This window comes from Medicago truncatula, chromosome 5, assembly GCF_003473485.1.
Source record: "Medicago truncatula cultivar Jemalong A17 chromosome 5, MtrunA17r5.0-ANR, whole genome shotgun sequence".
NCBI lineage: Eukaryota > Viridiplantae > Streptophyta > Magnoliopsida > Fabales > Fabaceae > Medicago > Medicago truncatula.
In genome coordinates, this window is record NC_053046.1 from 40878720 (window position 1) to 40899373 (window position 20654).

Below are 20654 nucleotides of genomic sequence, written 5' to 3' on the forward strand. Positions count from 1 at the left end.
TAGAGAAGTAAAAGGGGGAGCTACAATTAATAAATTAACCAAAATCCTAACATTTTAGAACCAGATTCATGTCTAACCAAAAATATTTTCAACAATCTTTTTCCTTTTCACTACCATGGTAAAACACAAAGTTACAATTAAATTACCTCAAATGTAAGAAATTTGCTGCCCGTCCAGATTGTAACAATGTAATAAATCAGCCAGTCATTGTTTTACAACAGGCCGTTAAAATATTATGAATGGACCTATGTGAATCTCCCCAGACGCAGTCAGAAGCCAATTTTAAAACTTAGATGGCTTCCTTCAGCGGAAATTCACAAAGCAAACATGGATCCTAGCAAACCATCTCGCAAATAGCTGTCAGGTATCTTTAGACCCGACAGCAAACTTAGCAATGAAGAATCCAATAGTATCAAGGGGAGATGATGGGTCGAATCTTTGAACAAGGTCTTCCTCACCAGGTCGCAACCATTCCCTGTATATCAAGTCAAGATAATGTGGAACCAAAAATGGCATAGAAATAAGTACTTTTTGGATAAAAAATAAAATAAAAGCTCTATAGTTTTAAAACTAAGGCAAATATTGTCAGTCAAATTTCAAGCAACACAGCATCATCACAGATGTGTGTGTGTGTGTGTGTGTGAGAGAGAGAGAGAGAGAGAGAGAGAGATGAACAAACAGAAGAAGTTACTTACTCTGCATATCCATCAGGAAATTCGCAGCTACCAACAAGACCAGGTCCTCCAATTTTTGGGTGCTGGGATGAATGAACAAGCAAGTTGTGTGAGTGTGAGCTATTAAGTTATTACAAGCGAACCAAACATAAAAAAAAATTGTCTATATTAAATATTTTCCTATGAAGCACCGACACTCCTAGGATTAGGCGTGTCCCGTGTCGGACACCGACACGACACCTATGATTACACTAAATTATATCATTTTCTCAAATTATTGTCGGTGTCGGTGTCGTGACTGGTGTCCGTGTCTGTGCTTAATAGATATTTTCCAATCTTGTAAGATTGTCTAAGAGGTAAGAAGAGTCAACCATCCCACAGTTAGATATATCAATCCATTTTCAAATTTTAGAAGACAATAAGTCAGCCTTAGAATTTTAGAAGCCTAATCAATTGAAAAACAAAAATGGGAAATCGAGGTGGTAAGGAATTAACATCAAACCTGTGGTGCCAATGACAGATATTTGTACTTATCCAAAGCATATCGAACTAATGCTTCATTCTCGCCAGGATTTATCGTACAACTATTGAAGACAAACATCAACAAATCAGTTTTACAGAAACATCACAAACTCCACCCATATATAGCACATCGGTTTGAGTGCAGCATTGACACATAACAAACCCCAAGATAATTAAAAATAATAATATATCATTTTATATCTTGTATGATGCTGTACATACAGTTTGGCTGCAAGCCTGTAACAGATTCCAAATAATAAGCTGAGACTAAACAATAAAATATATTTCAAACCATTGCAAAATAAAACAATTAGCAATTAGCAGCAGTGTGTTAACAAATATGCTTAAACATGTTTATAGTTATGAAACTCCATTCAGCCAGGAACCAATTCAAGTGTAACTCCTGATGGTAAAACAGGAAAAGTCGATACTGCGATTATTTATCCTACATCATATGCACTAAGAAACAAGAATTTAGAAACCCAAAGAGGGCAACGTGAATCCAATAAAACTACTGTTAATAGAAAACTTTTACTCCACCGGGTTACAATAGAGGGCAGCGTGAATCCAATAAAGGTACATGACCGCAGATTACAATAGAAAACTTGCAATAATAAGGTTAAGCATGCATAGAGCAATGTGATCAACAAAATGTGCATACTTACGTGGAATAGACTATTACTCCACCGGGTCGTACTAATTGAACAGCCTGGTCAAACATCCTTCTCTGGTATTTTGCATGGCTTCTTAAAGATTCAATTGTGTCCTACCAAAAACAAGCCATTGCATGGTCACTTACATTTTCTCAATAAAAAAATGTTTTTCTTTTTGGTGCTTAAATTTCTATTTATATATCAGAAAAAGAAAGAAAGAAAACAAAGTTCAAACATATTGATCCATTACTTCTATATCCAATAGAATATTCCAGGTATATGCGAAGATATAAACTTCATGGAACAGGGTTTCGTTGTTGACAATTACATGTACTATAAATCCATCAGTGAAAAATGAGTCAATTCCTACTTGAAATATGCAGGTCCCTATTTGCTATCTATATTTGCATAAGTGCATGCAAATTGATCCTAGAGTGTGAGTATAAATTCAAGTAAATGCAGGGAAAATTTCAATGAACAGATCTTCTACCTCTCCAGCAAATAACCGAGGCCTTAAACCAAGGGCAGAACAGGGAGCATCAAGAAGAACTCTATCAAAACTGTCAGGTTCAAAACCTTTTGATATATCAACCCTGCCACCCCCACTCTGATTTCTACCAGGTCCATTTCGCGCTCTTCTCATGCTCTTTCTGATCTCAGCTTTGCTAGGATAAGCTCCTTCACGTGCCTTTTCACCTTTACCTATTGTTTACATTATTTAAAAATAGATCCATAAATTGTTCGGAGAAAAATACCACTCGTCTATACAAGCAATTTAAAAAAAAAAAATTATTATTAACTAAAGTGGCACTAATGATCATTATATAACCACGTCTATACAAACATAAAACAGGAAAGAAGAAAAATATATGATGGTAAAGATATATATATTGACCTTCAACAAACCAGCATCCAACAGGACCAATGATAGAACCCGTAAAATCATTATAAAGTAACTGTATTTTATTGACTGATAAAGGTGAGCTCAAAAAGGCTCTACAATGGTGGAATAGCAGAAAAGAAAAGATAATCAAGAGTCAGAGACTCTTTCCCAGAGCTAAAGCTCCCACCAGAGAGAACATCTCTCCTAAATAGACTCTCAACAATAATCCTGAATATCACTACACAACCTCACTCCTTTGTGTAGCAAACCCGTAACTGAATTCCCTGAGTTTTAGGGATTTCACTAACCAACTCATTCTCTCCCATATGGCTCCACATTCTTCTAGAATACGTTAGGTGTCCTATCAAAAAATAAATTTCTATAATGTTAAAATTTAGCAAGGACTGGAAATAGAAAGAGTTTGTAGAGGAACTGGAATTGTGTGGCAGATCAAATAATACTACAAAAGAAAAACATAATTTAGACAATTAAATAGTAATTCAATGTTAATTGATAGCTCAACAATTAAACACAGAAGACTAGACAAGAAATGTATTACTGATTTAATCTTCCTTATAGACCAGATCCAAGTACAACACCAAAAAAGACATGGTTTTCTCCTAACAATGATTCTATTCCTTCCACTAATATGACAAAATCGCTAAACAATAATCAGTATGCTATGAAGCACGGATACGGACACTGACACGCTGACACAGCTAATAATTTGAAAAAATCACATAATTCAGTGTAATTACAAGTGTCAGTGTCGTGTCGGTGTCGGACACGACATGTATCCGACACCGAGACACGCCTAATCCGAGGAGTGTCCGTGCTTCATAGTCAGTATGACTTCTACACAACTTACACCATATATTAATACAAACAATAATAACTGGCACATGCAAGCATAACTGCCTCTTAAATAAATAAACAATAACTTCCTCTGTGGCATCATTAGATCAAACCATGAAGTTCTGTGACAATTGCAATTAATAATAATTTTTAGCCATAACCATTTCCTTTAGCAACCCCTAATAATTCAGCTTATCGTTCATACAACTTTTGCAGGGAAAAAGAAATCTTGACATTTATTTTCTGATAATGAATCTAAAATTGATAGTTTGATAAGCATTCAACGGACATTGTTAGTTGGCATTATTTTTTTTACTAGCCAATACATGAGTACATGCAATAAGCCATAAATTCCTAATGCATTCAATGATTAATCATCATCTTTTTCTATAACCTGTATGCAATAAAATACGTAGACAGAAAATATTGGAAAGATATACTCCCTCTGTCTCATTATTAGTGTTCTATATCAAATATTTTTGTCTCAAATTGTTTGTCACTTGAGAATGCCAATGCAGTATGTGTTTTATTAACTTTCCTATAATCCACTCAATTAATTAGTCCACCTAACTACTACTTTCAACCACTTCAATTAATGTGGTAGTTTAGTCTTAACATATTATTTTACTACACAAATTAGCATGACAAATCATTTTCTTAAGAAATATACATTACCTTAAAGGACACTCATAATGAGAAGAGAGAGAGTATTAATTAGAGTGTTTAATGCTTTCTCTAATGTGTAAATTCATAGCAAATCAGCAAATAGCAACTAGCAGTATGGGAATAGAACTTACCCACCATTTTCCTCCAAAGTCTCAGTTTTAAAACTTTCGGTAACAAGAGGTGACATTCTTTCTACTTGCAAATTTGAAGACACTTGATTTTTCACATCATTTGTGGCATTATTGTGGCATGTATCAATATCATTTCTTTGAGAAACAGATTTAAGAGCATCTAACTTGAATGCTTTAATGCAACTCAAGCCCAATTCAGCTGCTAATTTCTCAATATCCAGCACCTAGACACCGTCAAAAATTGGTATGTTAAGAAACCATAAATTTATCAGAAGTCTACAAGATTCAAATACAGTTTGGAATTTCCACCTTGTTATGAGATCTATCAGTTGCAATGACCTCTCCTTTATCCTTCATAAGTATTGCAATTGCAGTTGTTTTCCCTCCTGGTGCAGCACACATATCTAGTATCCGCTCACCCATTTGTGGATCTGAATAACAAAAAATTGATCTATATAAAGGAACTAAGACAAAAATTTATAAAGAGATGAGAGGATAACAAACACAACAGCAAAAACTAAAAATAAATGCGGAAAGTATGACATTTATAGTAACATTTAGTTTTATTCATCACAGTATAAAATGTCCACAATACAAAAGTAGAAGTCCCTTTTCAAGATAATAGAAGAAGAAAGCAAAACAATCCAAAAAATCAATATAACTTTTTTATATTTGTCAAAATATAAATATTTAAATAAAGAAAATATTGAAAGAAATGAATAAGTAAACAGAGCTATATATGTTTACCTTTTCAAACCTAAACATAATTTTTATAAACATTTAAAATTATTTGTCAACACATACTTTTCAATCTGAGTGCCTACTTGGCTTAATAGTAAATAAACTTTTGATTAAGAGTACAATTCATGCCATGTGTAAATGCAAAAGAATTTACACAATGAAATAAGAAAGGTGTATTGGCTCAAAGGATCATTTTAATCCCTTTGCTGATCTAGCATCCAACCTACACTACCCCACTACAAGGCCATGTTCTGAGGTTCCTATGAATGCCAGAAAACCGCTATCCAATTTTGGTTCAAATTCAACTTCTCACAGTTGTGTTTGACACTCTTGTTAATCATGGATAGCGGTGCGGAGTACCAGACCCCAAAACAACTATAGAGGAATAGCTGCTATTACAAAGACTAAAAAACATTATACAAACTAAACACTCGAAATAGAAAAATACACAAAATTAAAAGGACAGTCATATTTAATAATCTATGAATCCCAGATACAAGGTACGTGTGCGGGTACACAGATACGCAAAATTTTTAAACTAAAACTTATATGCATGTAAAACACTTGAAAAAAATAAGCATTGATTGCTCTTCATTATTATATTATTATAAAATTCAAATTTATTAAAAATAATACATGTAATCAAACTAAAAAAATGTAAATTTTTCGTATAAATCATATTCTATTTTCATTCATATGTTAAGATATATCAAGAAAAGAACTCAACAAATTGTCTAATTATTGACCGAATCTCCTCTCTCTTGTTACCTTCATTCACAAAAAAAAAAAAAACATAATTGTAAGTGGTTAATTGAGAAACAATTCTACTGATTCATATCTCTAATACATTTGCAAATCTGACATAGAACCTTCTCTCCCTCCCCTACAAAGGATGTGTGCTGAGACTCACATGAATGCCGGAAAAACACTATCTTATGTGGGTTCAAAATCAACTTCTCAAAGTTGTGTTTAATCAGGAGATTTTACTAATAGGATGAAGTACAAAAGCATTTGCAACCAAGGAAAACAAATAGACAATCATTGTAAATCACACCAAAGGAGGGAAATAAGAAATGAGACTGTAACTTACGTACCTAATGCATGAGCAGCAATAATGCTTGGCAGGTTTTGAAGAAATATTTCGCCCTCAAGCACATCTGGAAAACCAAAGGAAATAATATTAGCGTAGGCATACGCATGGACTCGAATACAGAAGGCAAAGATGTTGCTACGAAGGAAATGAACCAAAGTATGCTAAAATAAACAGAATGAAGTCTTCTAAATGCAGAGTAAACATATTGAGTTTAGGAAACAAGATGTTGCTTCACTCGCACAAACTTATTAGGAAACAAAATAAAAAAGAATGTGATAGGAACTGATATCAAAATATAAACTAATAGTAAGATTACAATATAATCCCAAGAAATTCGAGAGTCTTGGTTCTCTCCCCTCCAAGTATTCGAGAGCTTGGTCTCTCCCTACCAATCCTTTATCCCAATCCCTGAATGCCTTTCTTTTCCTCTGCATCTTATTTATAATACTAACTCTCTCCTATAGCAGTTACATAGAAGTTTAGTAGACAGCAATTACTGCACATAAGTAACAGTTACTAATTTTAAATAAACAATCTACTAATATTCTGTAACTTCTGCCCTTAGGAGTCCTATTGCTAACAGAATGTTATGCTAAATGCATGGCTTGGCTCATCATATCATACAAGGTTCACCTTGTCCTCAAGGTGAAGGATAATATAAGTGTCCACCAGGGTCCCAAAACTTGAAGTACAATGACAGAGCAAGGCGTGAAACCTGATAACTAATGCATGGATCAAACACTCTATTTTGGGGTGGTATTTTTGATCCAAAAGAAAGTGGCAGCAATAAGAATAGTGCCAGTTCAATCAAACCAGAGGACAATCCACCCTTCACCGCAAACGCGTTTGGATCTGGTGACGGCGGTGCTGGAAGGCCGTCCAACTCAAGTGAAACCCATCCCTCTCCGGTAGTTGTTCTAGGCAATCCCACCCTCAATTCGAACACAATACTCACGCCATGTTCATCAAATAGTTTGTTGATACCAAGAAATTTGCACAAATCTACTTTGGTCTCTTGTTGCTTTTCCACATTGATGACATTCACAGAGGAACTTTCTTCTAAGTTCTCTACCTTTTCCTCGATTTCCTCTTCTGTTGTCTGAATGAGAGCAGAATTTCCTTGGTCAGATTCTTCTGGATGAAGGCTGAACGTGTGAGACGTCAATGACTCCCATACCAATGCAGATTCCTCATCTTCATCAGATATAGGTAGAATGTCTCTATACTCTGGCTTAAAATGCCAAAGTAGTGCAACATGAAACGTTCGCCAACTCGCATGTAGATGGCATCGACTCCACCACTTCCACCATATGAGAGCACGGTTTCACAATACTTTCACCGCCTCCAGCAATTTCTCACCCTCCGGTGTTCCCACAACATCAAAATGTTTCTCAATACAAATCAACCACCAATAGGCATCACTGCTGCCGTCAAATGTTGGCATGTCCATTATCCCTCTATTGAGAATTTCTTGCTCCGGATCAGAATTGCTCTGATACCAGTTGATAGGAACTGATATCAAAATATAAACTAATAGTAAGATTACAATATAATCCCAAGAAATTCGAGAGTCTTGGTTCTCTCCCCTCCAAGTATTCGAGAGCTTGGTCTCTCCCTACCGATCCTTTATCCCAATCCCTGAATGCCTTTCTTTTCCTTTGCAACTTATTTATAATACAAACTCTCTCCTATAGCAGTTACATAGAAGTTTAGTAGACAGCAAATACTGCACATAAGTAACAGTTACTAATTTTAAATAAACAATCTACTAATATTCTGTAACTTCTGCCCTTAGGAGTCCTATTGCTAACAGAATGTTATGCTAAATGCATGGCTTGGCTCATCATATCATACAAGTGAAACTTCATAAGAATCAAGCAAATTCATCTGAAGCCAAAGAAACATAAAATATAACTAAACCAGACTTTACTCTCTTACCAGTTTAGAGCAACCACAAGACTGAAACAATAAAAAAAAACATATATTGAAATAAACAATGGTATATATACTAAAAAGAAAGAAATAAAAAAGAATACAATTTTTTTGTCAAAAAAAAAAAAAAAATACAATTTTAAGAGGATTAGTAATCTGTAAAATTGCAGAAGTACTCAAAATTGGTTTAACACAAAATCATAATTGCAAAATGTGAAGGGATGATGGAAAAACTACAATAATCAGTTTGGGCGAAACCAGCAACAGAATATCCCATGTAAATAAGATATTAAACTTACTGTGAAAAGAATGAAGTTCGTATACTCTATCCTTCATATCCACACCAAGTCCTTCAGTAACCCGAAACATTCCAGCCCTTGACAACATCGCAGTTCCTTGGCCAATATATAGCCCATTTCGTTCAAGATAGTATGGATCTGTGAAACAAAAGAAGCTAAGAAAACATATCGACCATGTTCCAAAAAGTTTACTCGATGGCTGAAACAGAAGAAATTATCGTCCAAAGCAAGCCATTGTAATTATAAGCATAACATATATACAGACCTTGTAAAAAACAAATATCTGCTTATGTTTACTATTTAAAGCTTTACCTTTTTTAATAAAAAAAGTAGAGGAAAAAAGTTACAATGCCAATGTCTATTTGAAAATACAAGTCCATCGTCGACCCAATGACCTTATCCGCCAACATATAAATCCAATTATTATGGTATATAACTTTTCACCAAGCAAGACTTCAAAGAAATAATACAACGATTACAAGTCTTTTAACTAATAGTTTCTTATATTAGTTGCAATGAGCTCCTACATCAGAATTTTTTCAAAAGCTCTCTTGTGTAACTTCTCCATACCCCCCTACAAATTTATAGGGGCTTATCTTTTAGTTAAATACTTCTCTGTTAAGAAACTCCTATAAGCCAGAAACTAATCCAAGCTCAGCAGTAAACAACTATGCTTTTGCAGGTTCTAAAACTTCATGTTAGAATGCTAAGTACACAACAAAAGTATACCGAATCATCCCCAGAATGCAGGCATAAATACACTTGCTAGTACCTGTCTCGGATCCTTGAAGAACAATACCGCGCGTCATACCAGAACTCCAGCCCCCGTCTGAACCCTGCTGCTCTATCGCAACCGAGACAGCGACTGTATCTCCTTTCTCAACATGAGCACTACAAGCCATTATACCAGGAACATACACCTAAACAAAACAAAAAACACATAATCAGAAAAGAGCCAATCACAATTCACAAACTAAAATCCCTATATTATAAATGAGAAAATAGGATACACACTGAAAGTGTAGGTTAATTTTACACACATCCAATAGTAACCGTGTGTTCCGCCAAATCACCCCACTTTAATGGTATGAGTTGTAGAAACAACTGATTCCTATCGGATGTGAGTGTGAAATTAACTTACACGGACAAAGCATATCCATTAAACTCGTTATAAATTACAAAAAAAAAAAAAAAAACTAATCATATCCAACCTGAGCTCCCCTCAGAACAGCTTCAGCGCATTTCCTGCTAACAATAACCTCTTTAGGAGCTACATTACCATAATCAACATGATGCGGTCCCGAACCCCAAACAAAAACAACATAATCCAATCCAGGAATCTTGCACTTAAATAATAAACTTGAATCTGAATCCAAATCCTCCTTCAAAGGATTGACCGCATCATCAACATCTTCACAATCACTTCCATTCAATTTTTCCTTCACAGTCGATCTTAGCTTCTCAATAACAGCATCACTCGTTGAACAAAGCGTGTTTACTCGAATACACGAATATCGCGAAGGTCTCCTGCAAAATAAAAAATCGAGTTACATAAGATAAACTTCAATTATCGAATTACATAAGCTAAAATTCAATTAAGCATGGAAGATTTAGGGTTTAGTGTGATGTACGTTAAAGCGGAGGAGATGCGAGAGAAGTGATCGGAGCCATAAGCATTGATGAAGTAGTTGTGAAGTTGAGGGTTCCAGTTAAGGGTAGGATTGAAGGAGTAGCGTTGTGAATGAGAAGAATTGTGATCGGAAGATTGCATTGTTTCGTGAAATGCGGTGGCGGTGATGGAGTTGGATGAGTTTGGGGTTTTGTGAAGGGTTCTGCAAGTGGTGAAGAAGAACAAGTCCCTCCCTTTCTTCATTCAAAAGAATATGTAGACTTCGAATAAGTTAGGGAGTGGAAGTTGAGTTTGATTAGTTCATTTGACAATGTCGATACAGTTAAATTCGAATGTTTTTTATTTTTTTTGTCACGATTAAGTTCTAATGTTTATGTTAATTCATTTGACAATATCAATATAATTAAGTTATAATGTTTACGTCGGTCTAAAGTTGGAATCTCGCGTTTGTGTTTTTATGTTGTATGTGATTGGCATCAAATTCAAACCAAGAATCTCGAAGTTGAAACATCAACTTTCTACTAAGAAAGCTCGTGGAAAGCAAGTCACATTTGTATTTGACTTTCGTGTATAATGGTCGGGAAAAGATGACAAGATATAATAAATTTATCATATCATAAAGTTAAGTATTTCCTAATCCTATGTTAATTTGACTTTGTAATTTTTACCCTAAGTATGATCTATGTAAGAAACTATATGATTAAAAATCTAATCCTTTTTTATTATCATGATATCATTATGTTTTAAAAATATTTAATTAATTATGAGAGTAATTTTGTCTTTTAATTATGATAAAATAATGATATCTTGTTTGTTATCATATGCACATTAAACATATGATAGAACTAGTGATTGTCATGTTTATATCATATATTGTAGGCTAAATTGCATTTTTGGTCTCTTAACTATTTATGTACGCTTTGGTCCTTTAATTAAAATTCGATTTATTTTGGTCCCTTAACTTCTCTCAGTTAGATATTTTGGTCTTTTCCGTTAGTTTTAATTCAAAAACGTTAGGTTTTCTTTATTTTCTTCTGATTTTTTTTTGGGATTCTTGTTGTTGAAGGTTGATAGAGATGATATGAAGATGAAAAAGAGGAGAAGAAGATGAAGAAAATCCAACGTTTTTGAATTGAAACTAACAAAAATGACCAAAATGTGTAACGGAGAGAAGTTAAGGGACCAAAATAAATCGAATTTTAATTAAGGGACCAAAAGAATACTACCTAAATAGTTAAGGGACCAAAAATGCAATTTGGCATGTATTGTATTTATCCAACTTCATATCATATCATGTCTCTAGAGTATCTTAACCATCAAACGGTAGTGTTTGTAGTTTCCTCCACATGTAAAAAAAATCATAATAAAATTTGTGAAACATAAAAAACAAAAACATGATTTTATCAAACATCTATCAAATATCCTTCCATCGATTTTCTACGTGGCACTGTCGCGTGTGCAAAAAGGACATGACATGTCATAAATGACGATTTGCTTCTTCATGAGATCACATGTTAAATATCCTTCCATCGATTTTCTACGTTTTTTTTAATATGCAAAAATTTATTAAAAACCCGATCCCTGCATACAAACAAAAGGTGTCGTATATCGATGGAATACATGAAAATAAAACACCAACAAAGACACCCTACAATCAAAACCTAAAGATCAACACCCAAAATGACATCACCCACTAAAAATAAACATCCCCGCCTAAAATACATCATTTACTTACTTGAAAATTATAGTTGCAAAAAACTACTCCGTGCAACCCAAATGATAAGTCGTTTTGAAAAATAATTGTCTTAAATTATAAGCCGTTTTGGAAAAAATTGTCTCAAGTTACATGTCGTTTGACAATAACTTTGTAACATTAACGTTACTTTTTCTATCATGCATTTATATATTGTTTGCTCTCTTTTATTTCAGTTTATTCATTTATCTTTCTCATACAATTAACAAGGATAATTGTGTAAAGCAATTGATAATTTCTCTTTATCTTATGATTAATTACATTTTTTAATTTGTCGCTATCAAAGAAAAATCTTACTATCAAACATCATTTTTCTTACTATCAAACATCATTTTCATCTCCAAAACATAAAACTCATTCATCTGATTATTTAACATGTGATTTTTATCTTCGATGTTCTATAATCAGATCCTACTTATCATTAAAGGTAAATTACCCCTAATTCATCAAAAAAGTAATGTAGGTATCACAATTTTGATTCATTTTTATTACTACACTTTTTACTTATGTGTCTCTCCCTCCTTTAAAAACAACGGTCTTCAAAATGGGCTTATTTTTACAGAAAAACTGTGACCCGCTTCGAAAGCCCATATTGATTAGGGTTTTAGACACTCCATATAAATGCTGCATCCTTCATTTTCATTCACCCTTTGCACAAAACTACAATCAGCGGCAATCGGTGTTTGTAAAAAATGGTTAACGCGAAGGTAAACAAATCCACACTAATAATTTTCTTCATTTTTCATTTTGAAGTGATTTTTGTTTGAATCGTAACACGGGTATGAATTTTTGTTGAAACAGTTTCACCAGTACCAAGTTGTCGGAAGGGCTCTTCCCACCGAAAAGGATGAACATCCTAAGATTTATCGTATGAAGCTTTGGGCAACCAATGAGGTTCGTGCCAAATCCAAATTCTGGTAAGCTTCTAATTCATTATCAAATTCTAATGTTTTTAAATTTTTATATAATGATTAACTATTTAATATGATTAATTGTGTTTTTAATAATGTTAATTGTTGTAGGTATTTCTTGAGGAAGTTGAAGAAGGTTAAGAAAAGCAATGGCCAAGTTTTGGCTATTAATGAGGTATGCACATTCATTGATTATTGCTGTTATTTGAAATTTGATAGAAGGGTTTGTAGTTAAGCAAGCTAGATTTATACTTAGACTGTGTTTGGATTAGACTTATAATTATAACCAGCTTATTTGTATTTATGTACATGCATAAGCGCTTATGAGGTATTTGTAGAGCTTAAGATAACAACTTATATGATATTTAAATGATTTTAGCTAATCTCAATCCGCATGTAAAAGCTTTTATTTGGTAAATACTTATCTTATAAGCACCTGTTTAACCAAACAGACCCTCAAAACAACTGTGGAGTTAACGTTTAGTTGGAATAGAAAAAATTAATGATAGGAGTATAATTTTGCAAAAGTTATTTCTTAGGCATGTACTAGTATACTGTACAGTTGGATTAATTGAAAATATATTTCTGTGCTTAGAGAGACTCTCTTCGGTGGGAGTCCATTATGTATTGTCCATTGACCTCCATCTATGAGATAGACAAAAGCGATAGAGTGGATCCACTAATGATATTTCGGTTGTGCCTATCTCTCATAAATAGAGCAAACTTGGACTCATTTGGGTGGGGATTTGATTTTGGGAATTTGTATATTATGTAATACTTGTCAGTTTTTGGAAGAAAATGTTTTTCTATTCCTTTTTGTTGTCTTTAGCAGAAAATAGTTTTGATTATGAGAAGTTGTTTATCATTTAATATCTGTCACTTTTTGAAAGAAAATGATTTTCGTTTCCTTTTTTATGTCTATTGAAGAAAATAGTTTTGTTTGTATTCTTTTCCCAAGTAATGGTGGAATCTAGGTGTTTATGAGGTAGATAAATGGATACAAATAAATTGTGATGCTTGAGAAAATAAAGTTTGATGCTGATCTCCATTTTTTATTTGATTTGTTGCTTTAAAAGTTAAATACCATTTTGTGTTCAATTTTTATCAAATTGATTTCAAGTAGACAGTACTTTGGTTGGTAAAGGGAAGGTGTTGCTCCGATTGCGAGTAGGGCTTGTTCTGTTGTGATTATTACTGGGATAAAATTTGCGATGTTAACTTGTTGAGAAGTCACTTGCTAAATATTTGAGTGTAAGCCGTTTTGATTGAAGACTAATTATGTCGAAATCCAAACATAGGTAACCAGTTATGGACTTATGGCAATACATCATTTTAGGTGATTTCTCCTTTAAATTGTATGCCTATAAGTATTTTGGGGGAGGGTTTAAGCATGAAACCAGTGACTAATATCATAGTTGAACTTGAAAATTATGCTCATTTTTTTATTGTATATTGTTTCAATTATTCAAGGAAAAGTAATGCTAATTGTTGTGAAAGAATTCTTGGAGTAGGGGTTGATGCTACTTTTTTTTATTGCAGATCTTTGAGAAAAATCCTACCAAGATTAAAAACTATGGAATTTGGTTGCGTTATCAGAGTCGTACTGGTTATCACAATATGTACAAGGAATACCGTGATACTACTCTAAACGGCGCTGTGGAGACAATGTACAACGAGATGGCATCTCGTCATAGGGTCAGGTTTCCCTGCATTCAAATCATTAAGACTGCCACCATCCCGGCTAATCTGTGCAAAAGGGAGAGCACTAAGCAGTTTCACAATTCCAAAATCAAGTTCCCTCTGGTGTACAAGAAGATTAGGCCACCAACTAGGAGCCTAAAAACAACCTACAAAGCCAAGAAGCCCAACCTGTTTATGTGATTCAGTGAATCACATTTCGCTTCTCATATTGGGAGTTGCTTGATTGATCAGTTAGCACATTAAGAGCTTTCTGAAGATAATCTTGTTTTAAGAAACTTCATTATCAGCAAGACAATTGTGTTTTTCCTAGTTTGTTACTTACCGAGAATTTTGTTTTATCTTTTTGTTATGCAGTTATTTATTTTTCTCTTTATGATGTACTGGTACAAGCTTGATTTTGAATCTAGCGATCACTTTATTTCGAAGGAGGGTTTATAATTTTCTATTGTTTGTGCACTCTAATTGCTGGAAAAAAGGAAGGTAATTCCAGATGCTCATAGCTAATGAGCTAGGTTTTGTGAAAGGGGATGAACAAAGCTGTGTTGGTAATTGTGTCCAGCCTTCTAGGTTTTTATTGCTCATTCATTATTGTTCTGAGTTCGGACTGTTGTTTTTCTTGAACTTATTTTAAAATTCAGTTCGTTTTCAAAACTGAATACAAGCAATGCATACTGAGTTAAAACAGTTTTCAAGAGTACAAATGCACATTAAACAGTATCAGTTAAAATAGTGTCTAAAACATTTTATTTAGCTTGATTTGAATATACGATTTGCAGAACGACCTAGTTTTGATTTTTTTTTTTTTATAAATGTTTGTAGTTACTTTCATCGGCTCAGCATTAATAGTGATGAAACACCCGATATCTTAAACTCAGCATTAAATTGTACACCTTATGGTGACTATTTTAAGCAAAATTTTGCATTTTAGATTCATAATGATATATGTTGTCTATAATAGTGATTGGAGGGTGTAAATTTCAATCTTTTATGTATTAGATTTGCACAATTTTTAAGATATAATTTCCATCTTTGATATCTTAACATATACCCTTAGCATTTTCCAAATATCAAATGGGTCTCAATAATAACTTTGTATCATTAATTTCAAATTTTCAACAAATAATTTATTTATTAAATCATAATCATTTAGTTTTTGAATTGTAAAATTGGTCAAATTCCTTTTGTTTATCTTTGCTTGCCTATTAGAGGGGAACCCCATTGTTTATCCTTGTGGAGTTTGTTCATTGAAAAGATTTGTAAAAAATTATCTGGTTGAAAAAGTAAAAAGCAATCTATGGATGATCGGTTTGCGCTCTTAAAACTTGTCTTGTCATCCTTCCAATTTATTTTCTTTCATTCTTCTAGACTCCCACAAATATTATTATTTTTATACAGAATCTCTGTCTTGATTTTTTTTTGGGTGTATTAGAAGAGGTGGTAGAAATGTTTCCGTGTGGTGGAAGGATTTATGTGCTATCAGGCATGCTGGTGTGATCCTAGGTTGGTTGGAGGGTGTTTACGGACTCGATTGAAGTACTTGTTTGATCTCTATGTTGATAAAAATGTAATTGTAGACAATATGATGAGGTATGAGTGGGGGTAGATGGGCAAGAGTGATGTTAGAGAAAACGCCTTTTTGTATAGAGAAATGTTCAATTAGAACAATATATTACAGTACCTTATTATATAATATTTTTAGAATAATGATATATGAATATCTTACTTGTACAAACAACAATCTATTTATTATTTTTTGACTGATTTCGATTTATGTGCTTTACACAATGTTGTATGATATTACATTAATTGTCCTATTTTGATGGTACAAATAGCCTAACTCATATTTTTATGTATGTCAAAGTTGCTGATGAATGGGTCTAATAAATAACTTATAGAGGACTCACATGACAGGTGGATTTACCTCCTTGTATTATTTATTTAAGTGACAGGTGGATTTGTCTTTGGTATATCTTCCACTATGTAGTAGGAAGCCAAAGACAATGACTAGTTTTGGCTCAAAAACTCTGACCAGCGACTAGAGTTTTGTTTTACTACACCAAATTTGGTGACAAAACGAGTTTGTACTTTTGCTCTTACTTTGACTTTTCAAGTTGCATTCTAGCCAGGTAACATTAAAAACCGTGACACACTACACATTCATGGTATTCACAAAACACAAATGGTTCAGGAAACTGACAGGAAATCCCTTCTTAAAACAAGACCATGTAGTTGTACTATAGTTATAATTTTAATTTTTAATCATCTTATGACATTTTGCTACATTAAATAATATAAAGATAAAAACCTTTGTTATTAGTAATATTAATCAAAACCGCGTTTTTGTACTATACTTTGACATTTGGTTACAAATTTCTCATTCATTTCTACCAATAAAATCATCATCACACAACTCAAATTTCATTTTCATTATTCTTTCTTCCCTCTCTCATCCTCTTAATTAAGCTCAAATTTAGATAAATTTTTATTCTTTTCTTATTTGGTTCACAAATTTTTTCCATTAAGTTTCCTAAGGTGCTTGATTTTAGGATTTTCATTGGATCAAACAAAGTCATTAATCAATGGTTTTGAAGGTTTTTTCCTTTTTGATTCTACTTGTGATATGCTCTTTTGCTGTGGAAGCCATTAATCACAATCACAATAGTCTCAAGAAGAATGGATCTTCTCTTGCTGCAATAAAGTTTCCTCAACATCCAAGTTTCAATGTTGTTTCTTCTTCAGAAGACACTGATTGTAGTTTCTCAAATTCAGATAAATTTGGAACTACCATGAAATCAAGTGAAGAAAGTGATGATAAAGGTCAAAAAGGTGATGATTTTTCAGCTGAAAATCCACAGAACCAATCTGTGAAGTTTCATTTGAAACACATCTCAATGAAGAATGAAATTGAGCCTAAAAAATCTGTGATTGATTATTCTATAAGGGATTTAACAAGAATTCAAACTCTTCATACAAGGGTCATTGAAAAAAAGAATCAAAACACAATTTCAAGGCTGCAAAAATCAACAAAGAAGCAAACAAATTCAAAGCAGTCCTACAAGCCAGCAGTTTCTCCGGTTGCGGCGGCCTCGCCGGAATATTCAAGTCAGCTTGTGGCAACTTTGGAATCAGGGGTGAGTCTTGGCTCTGGTGAGTATTTCATGGATGTGTTTATAGGTACACCACCTAAGCATTATTCTTTGATACTTGATACTGGTAGTGATCTTAATTGGATTCAATGTGTTCCTTGCATTGCTTGTTTTGAACAAAGTGGTCCATATTATGATCCTAAAGAATCTAGTTCTTTTGAAAATATAACATGTCATGATCCTAGGTGTAAATTAGTTTCATCACCAGATCCACCTAAGCCTTGTAAAGATGAGAATCAAACTTGTCCTTACTTCTATTGGTATGGTGATAGTTCCAATACAACTGGTGATTTTGCTTTGGAAACTTTTACTGTTAATCTCACTACTCCTAATGGAAAATCAGAACAAAAACATGTGGAAAATGTTATGTTTGGTTGTGGTCATTGGAATAGAGGACTATTTCACGGTGCTGCTGGTTTGTTAGGATTAGGAAGAGGACCATTATCATTTGCTTCACAGCTTCAATCTATCTATGGTCATTCCTTTTCATATTGTCTTGTGGATAGAAATAGTGACACAAGTGTTAGTAGCAAGTTGATATTTGGCGAGGATAAAGAACTTCTTAGCCACCCTAATTTGAATTTCACTTCTTTTGTTGGTGGTGAAGAGAATTCTGTTGATACATTTTACTATGTTGGGATAAAATCTATTATGGTTGATGGTGAGGTGTTGAAGATACCAGAAGAAACTTGGCATTTGTCAAAAGAAGGTGGTGGTGGTACAATAATTGATTCTGGAACTACTTTAACTTATTTTGCTGAACCTGCTTATGAGATTATCAAAGAGGCTTTCATGAAAAAGATTAAGGGTTATGAACTTGTTGAGGGTTTTCCACCTCTTAAGCCATGTTATAATGTGTCAGGAATTGAAAAAATGGAGCTACCTGATTTTGGGATATTATTTTCTGATGGAGCAATGTGGGATTTTCCTGTGGAGAATTACTTTATACAGATTGAGCCTGATCTTGTTTGTTTGGCTATTTTGGGGACTCCTAAATCTGCACTTTCAATTATTGGGAACTATCAGCAGCAAAATTTTCATATACTTTATGATATGAAGAAATCTAGACTTGGTTATGCACCAATGAAGTGTGCTGATGTTTAACATTTTTTCAGGTTCTAACTTTGGACCGTCCGATATTATTCGGACGGCCATAGATGTGCAAACCATGCAATCCTAATGGATTTGAAAGGTGTATACTGTATATTCTCATAATTGTAAACATGGTGATTCAGAGGGTAGATTTTTGGTTTTTCATTAGATGGAAAGTTATATATACATAGAAAAGAAATAAGTTTAGGTTATATTTTTCAAGTGATAATAGAATTTAGCCTTCAGAAAATTTCTGAAAGTCTGAAATTGGGTTATGACCAAACAGAAGCTTGTTTTGTATACATTTTAACAGATTCAATTGAGTTTATTGTTTATTCAATTACTGTGTATGCTATTCTGTTATCTCTTTTGCTGCAACATTTTACTTTCTCATGAACCATTTCATTTTGTACATTTTTTATTTCACTTTGAAAATAAATGATCAAATAGTATAGTAGTTGTATTATTCAATGGTCTTTTTCTGTTAGGCCACTCAAACTTTTTGAATATAAAAGTAACAAATGCATGCCACCAAGGAATTGGTCAACTGAATTGCAAAGAGTTCATGTACCATACATTTTGCCATCTATGTCTATTGGTTTATGGAATTTTACATTTGACAGATTTCTAACCTGATTAGTGATAATCCTTTTTGTTTACTTGTTTTGTATGACTTTTATCTTTTGGTGGATTGGTATGTTTGCCAAAACATATACTAATAAAATGCAGTTTACCAACTACACCATTATTTAATTTCGTATGAGTGTGAAGTATGAAAGCTAAGTTTTCCATTCAATTGGTCTTGTGTGTATAAGCTGGAAAACCTTTATTTGACTAATAGCATATGCATATTTTCCTCTTTCAATGTCCATTCAAACTTAGGCATGATGAAACAGAAATTATATTTTATTTGAGACCCATGTTTCACCTTGTGAATATTGACTTCCAGTTAAGTAAGCCATCAATTAGGTGAACATATATATTTCTTCTTTGCTGCCATGTGTTACTCTTAAACGTGTTTTTACAAATTTGTAAAAGAGAAATTTTCTAGTATTTTATAAAGAATAAAATAAAATGAAATGCAGCGACTAACTGTCGCTCATGAATTAGTTAGTGTAGCCCCACCTTATATTAGCTCTCACGTTTATGATGATGTACGGTCATATATTAAATAATTGATATTTAATGAAAAACTATGAATTTCTTTCCTAAAAAAAAAAAAAAACTACATAGTTCGTATTTCGTCAGGAAAAAAGAAAACTATATAGTTCATATTTTGTCAAGAATTAATTTTACTAAACAATCCTTTGTCAAAATGCTCATTACAAACAATGAATAGTTTCTCATGATATTTATAGAGGTCTAGTATGATCAAATAATTTATTATTTTTAAAGTAGTCTCTTACAAAAATTCCAAAAAAAAAAAACTTTCTTAGAAATTGTACTACGAGCTTTCTTCTCTCTCACAGGAGACTACGGTGTTGGGGTTTCTTTTGTCGGATTGAACAAGCATCACATTGTCACCAAGAATGAATTACCTCCACGTCCCTGAACTCACAAGGGGAAACACAAGCAACGGGGTTCACTTCGTGAGGAACCTCATTAGATAGGTTGCTTCTTATGAGAAGTCTATTACGTTTTAACTCAAATAAGTTGAACTACTAAATCACATATGGATCAATTATCTTGTTTTTCTTTGTATCAATTTTCTTAACTTTTTCTTTTATTTTTTTTATCAAGAAGTTTAGTGGCTATAAATTCACTTTATAAGATGACTAGGTGAAATATTTGAGGTTCTGACCCCTGCATATTGCAACCTCACTGTCAACTATGTTATGTTCACAGAGACTTTTCTAGAGTTTCTATACATGCTTGTGATTGATAAAAACTATTTTTTTTTAAACGAAATTATTTATCTCTCATGAAAAAATGAAATATTTATGTATTTATTAACATAAACTTGTAAGTTTTT

At 33.2% G+C, this 20654-nt stretch overlaps 3 protein-coding genes across 3 annotated transcripts; 2 read left to right on the plus strand and 1 right to left on the minus strand.

The window, feature by feature from the left end:
* On the minus strand, nucleotides 1–10380 carry LOC11429959 (rRNA (cytosine-C(5))-methyltransferase NOP2C). Its single transcript, XM_003617348.4, has 12 exons — nucleotides 10081–10380; nucleotides 9661–9976; nucleotides 9222–9369; nucleotides 8450–8587; nucleotides 6220–6282; nucleotides 4694–4815; nucleotides 4389–4608; nucleotides 2340–2551; nucleotides 1862–1962; nucleotides 1177–1258; nucleotides 696–757; nucleotides 1–475 (listed from the first exon to the last, which is right to left on the minus strand). The coding sequence occupies exons 1-12, from the start codon at nucleotides 10320–10322 to the stop codon at nucleotides 361–363; spliced, it is 1821 nt and encodes a 606-aa protein (XP_003617396.2). The 5' UTR covers nucleotides 10323–10380; the 3' UTR covers nucleotides 1–360.
* A 2007-nt stretch (nucleotides 10381–12387) lies between these two features.
* On the plus strand, nucleotides 12388–14889 carry LOC11426758 (60S ribosomal protein L18a-2). The gene is made up of 4 exons (XM_003617349.3): nucleotides 12388–12539; nucleotides 12634–12749; nucleotides 12855–12918; nucleotides 14283–14889. Exons 1-4 carry the CDS (start codon nucleotides 12525–12527, stop codon nucleotides 14622–14624), a joined length of 537 nt encoding a protein of 178 aa, XP_003617397.1. The 5' UTR covers nucleotides 12388–12524; the 3' UTR covers nucleotides 14625–14889.
* A 1788-nt stretch (nucleotides 14890–16677) lies between these two features.
* On the plus strand, nucleotides 16678–19022 carry LOC11429960 (aspartyl protease family protein 2). The gene has a single exon (XM_003617351.4). It carries the CDS (start codon nucleotides 17024–17026, stop codon nucleotides 18692–18694), a length of 1671 nt encoding a protein of 556 aa, XP_003617399.2. The 5' UTR covers nucleotides 16678–17023; the 3' UTR covers nucleotides 18695–19022.
* Nucleotides 19023–20654: the final 1632 nt, after the last annotated feature.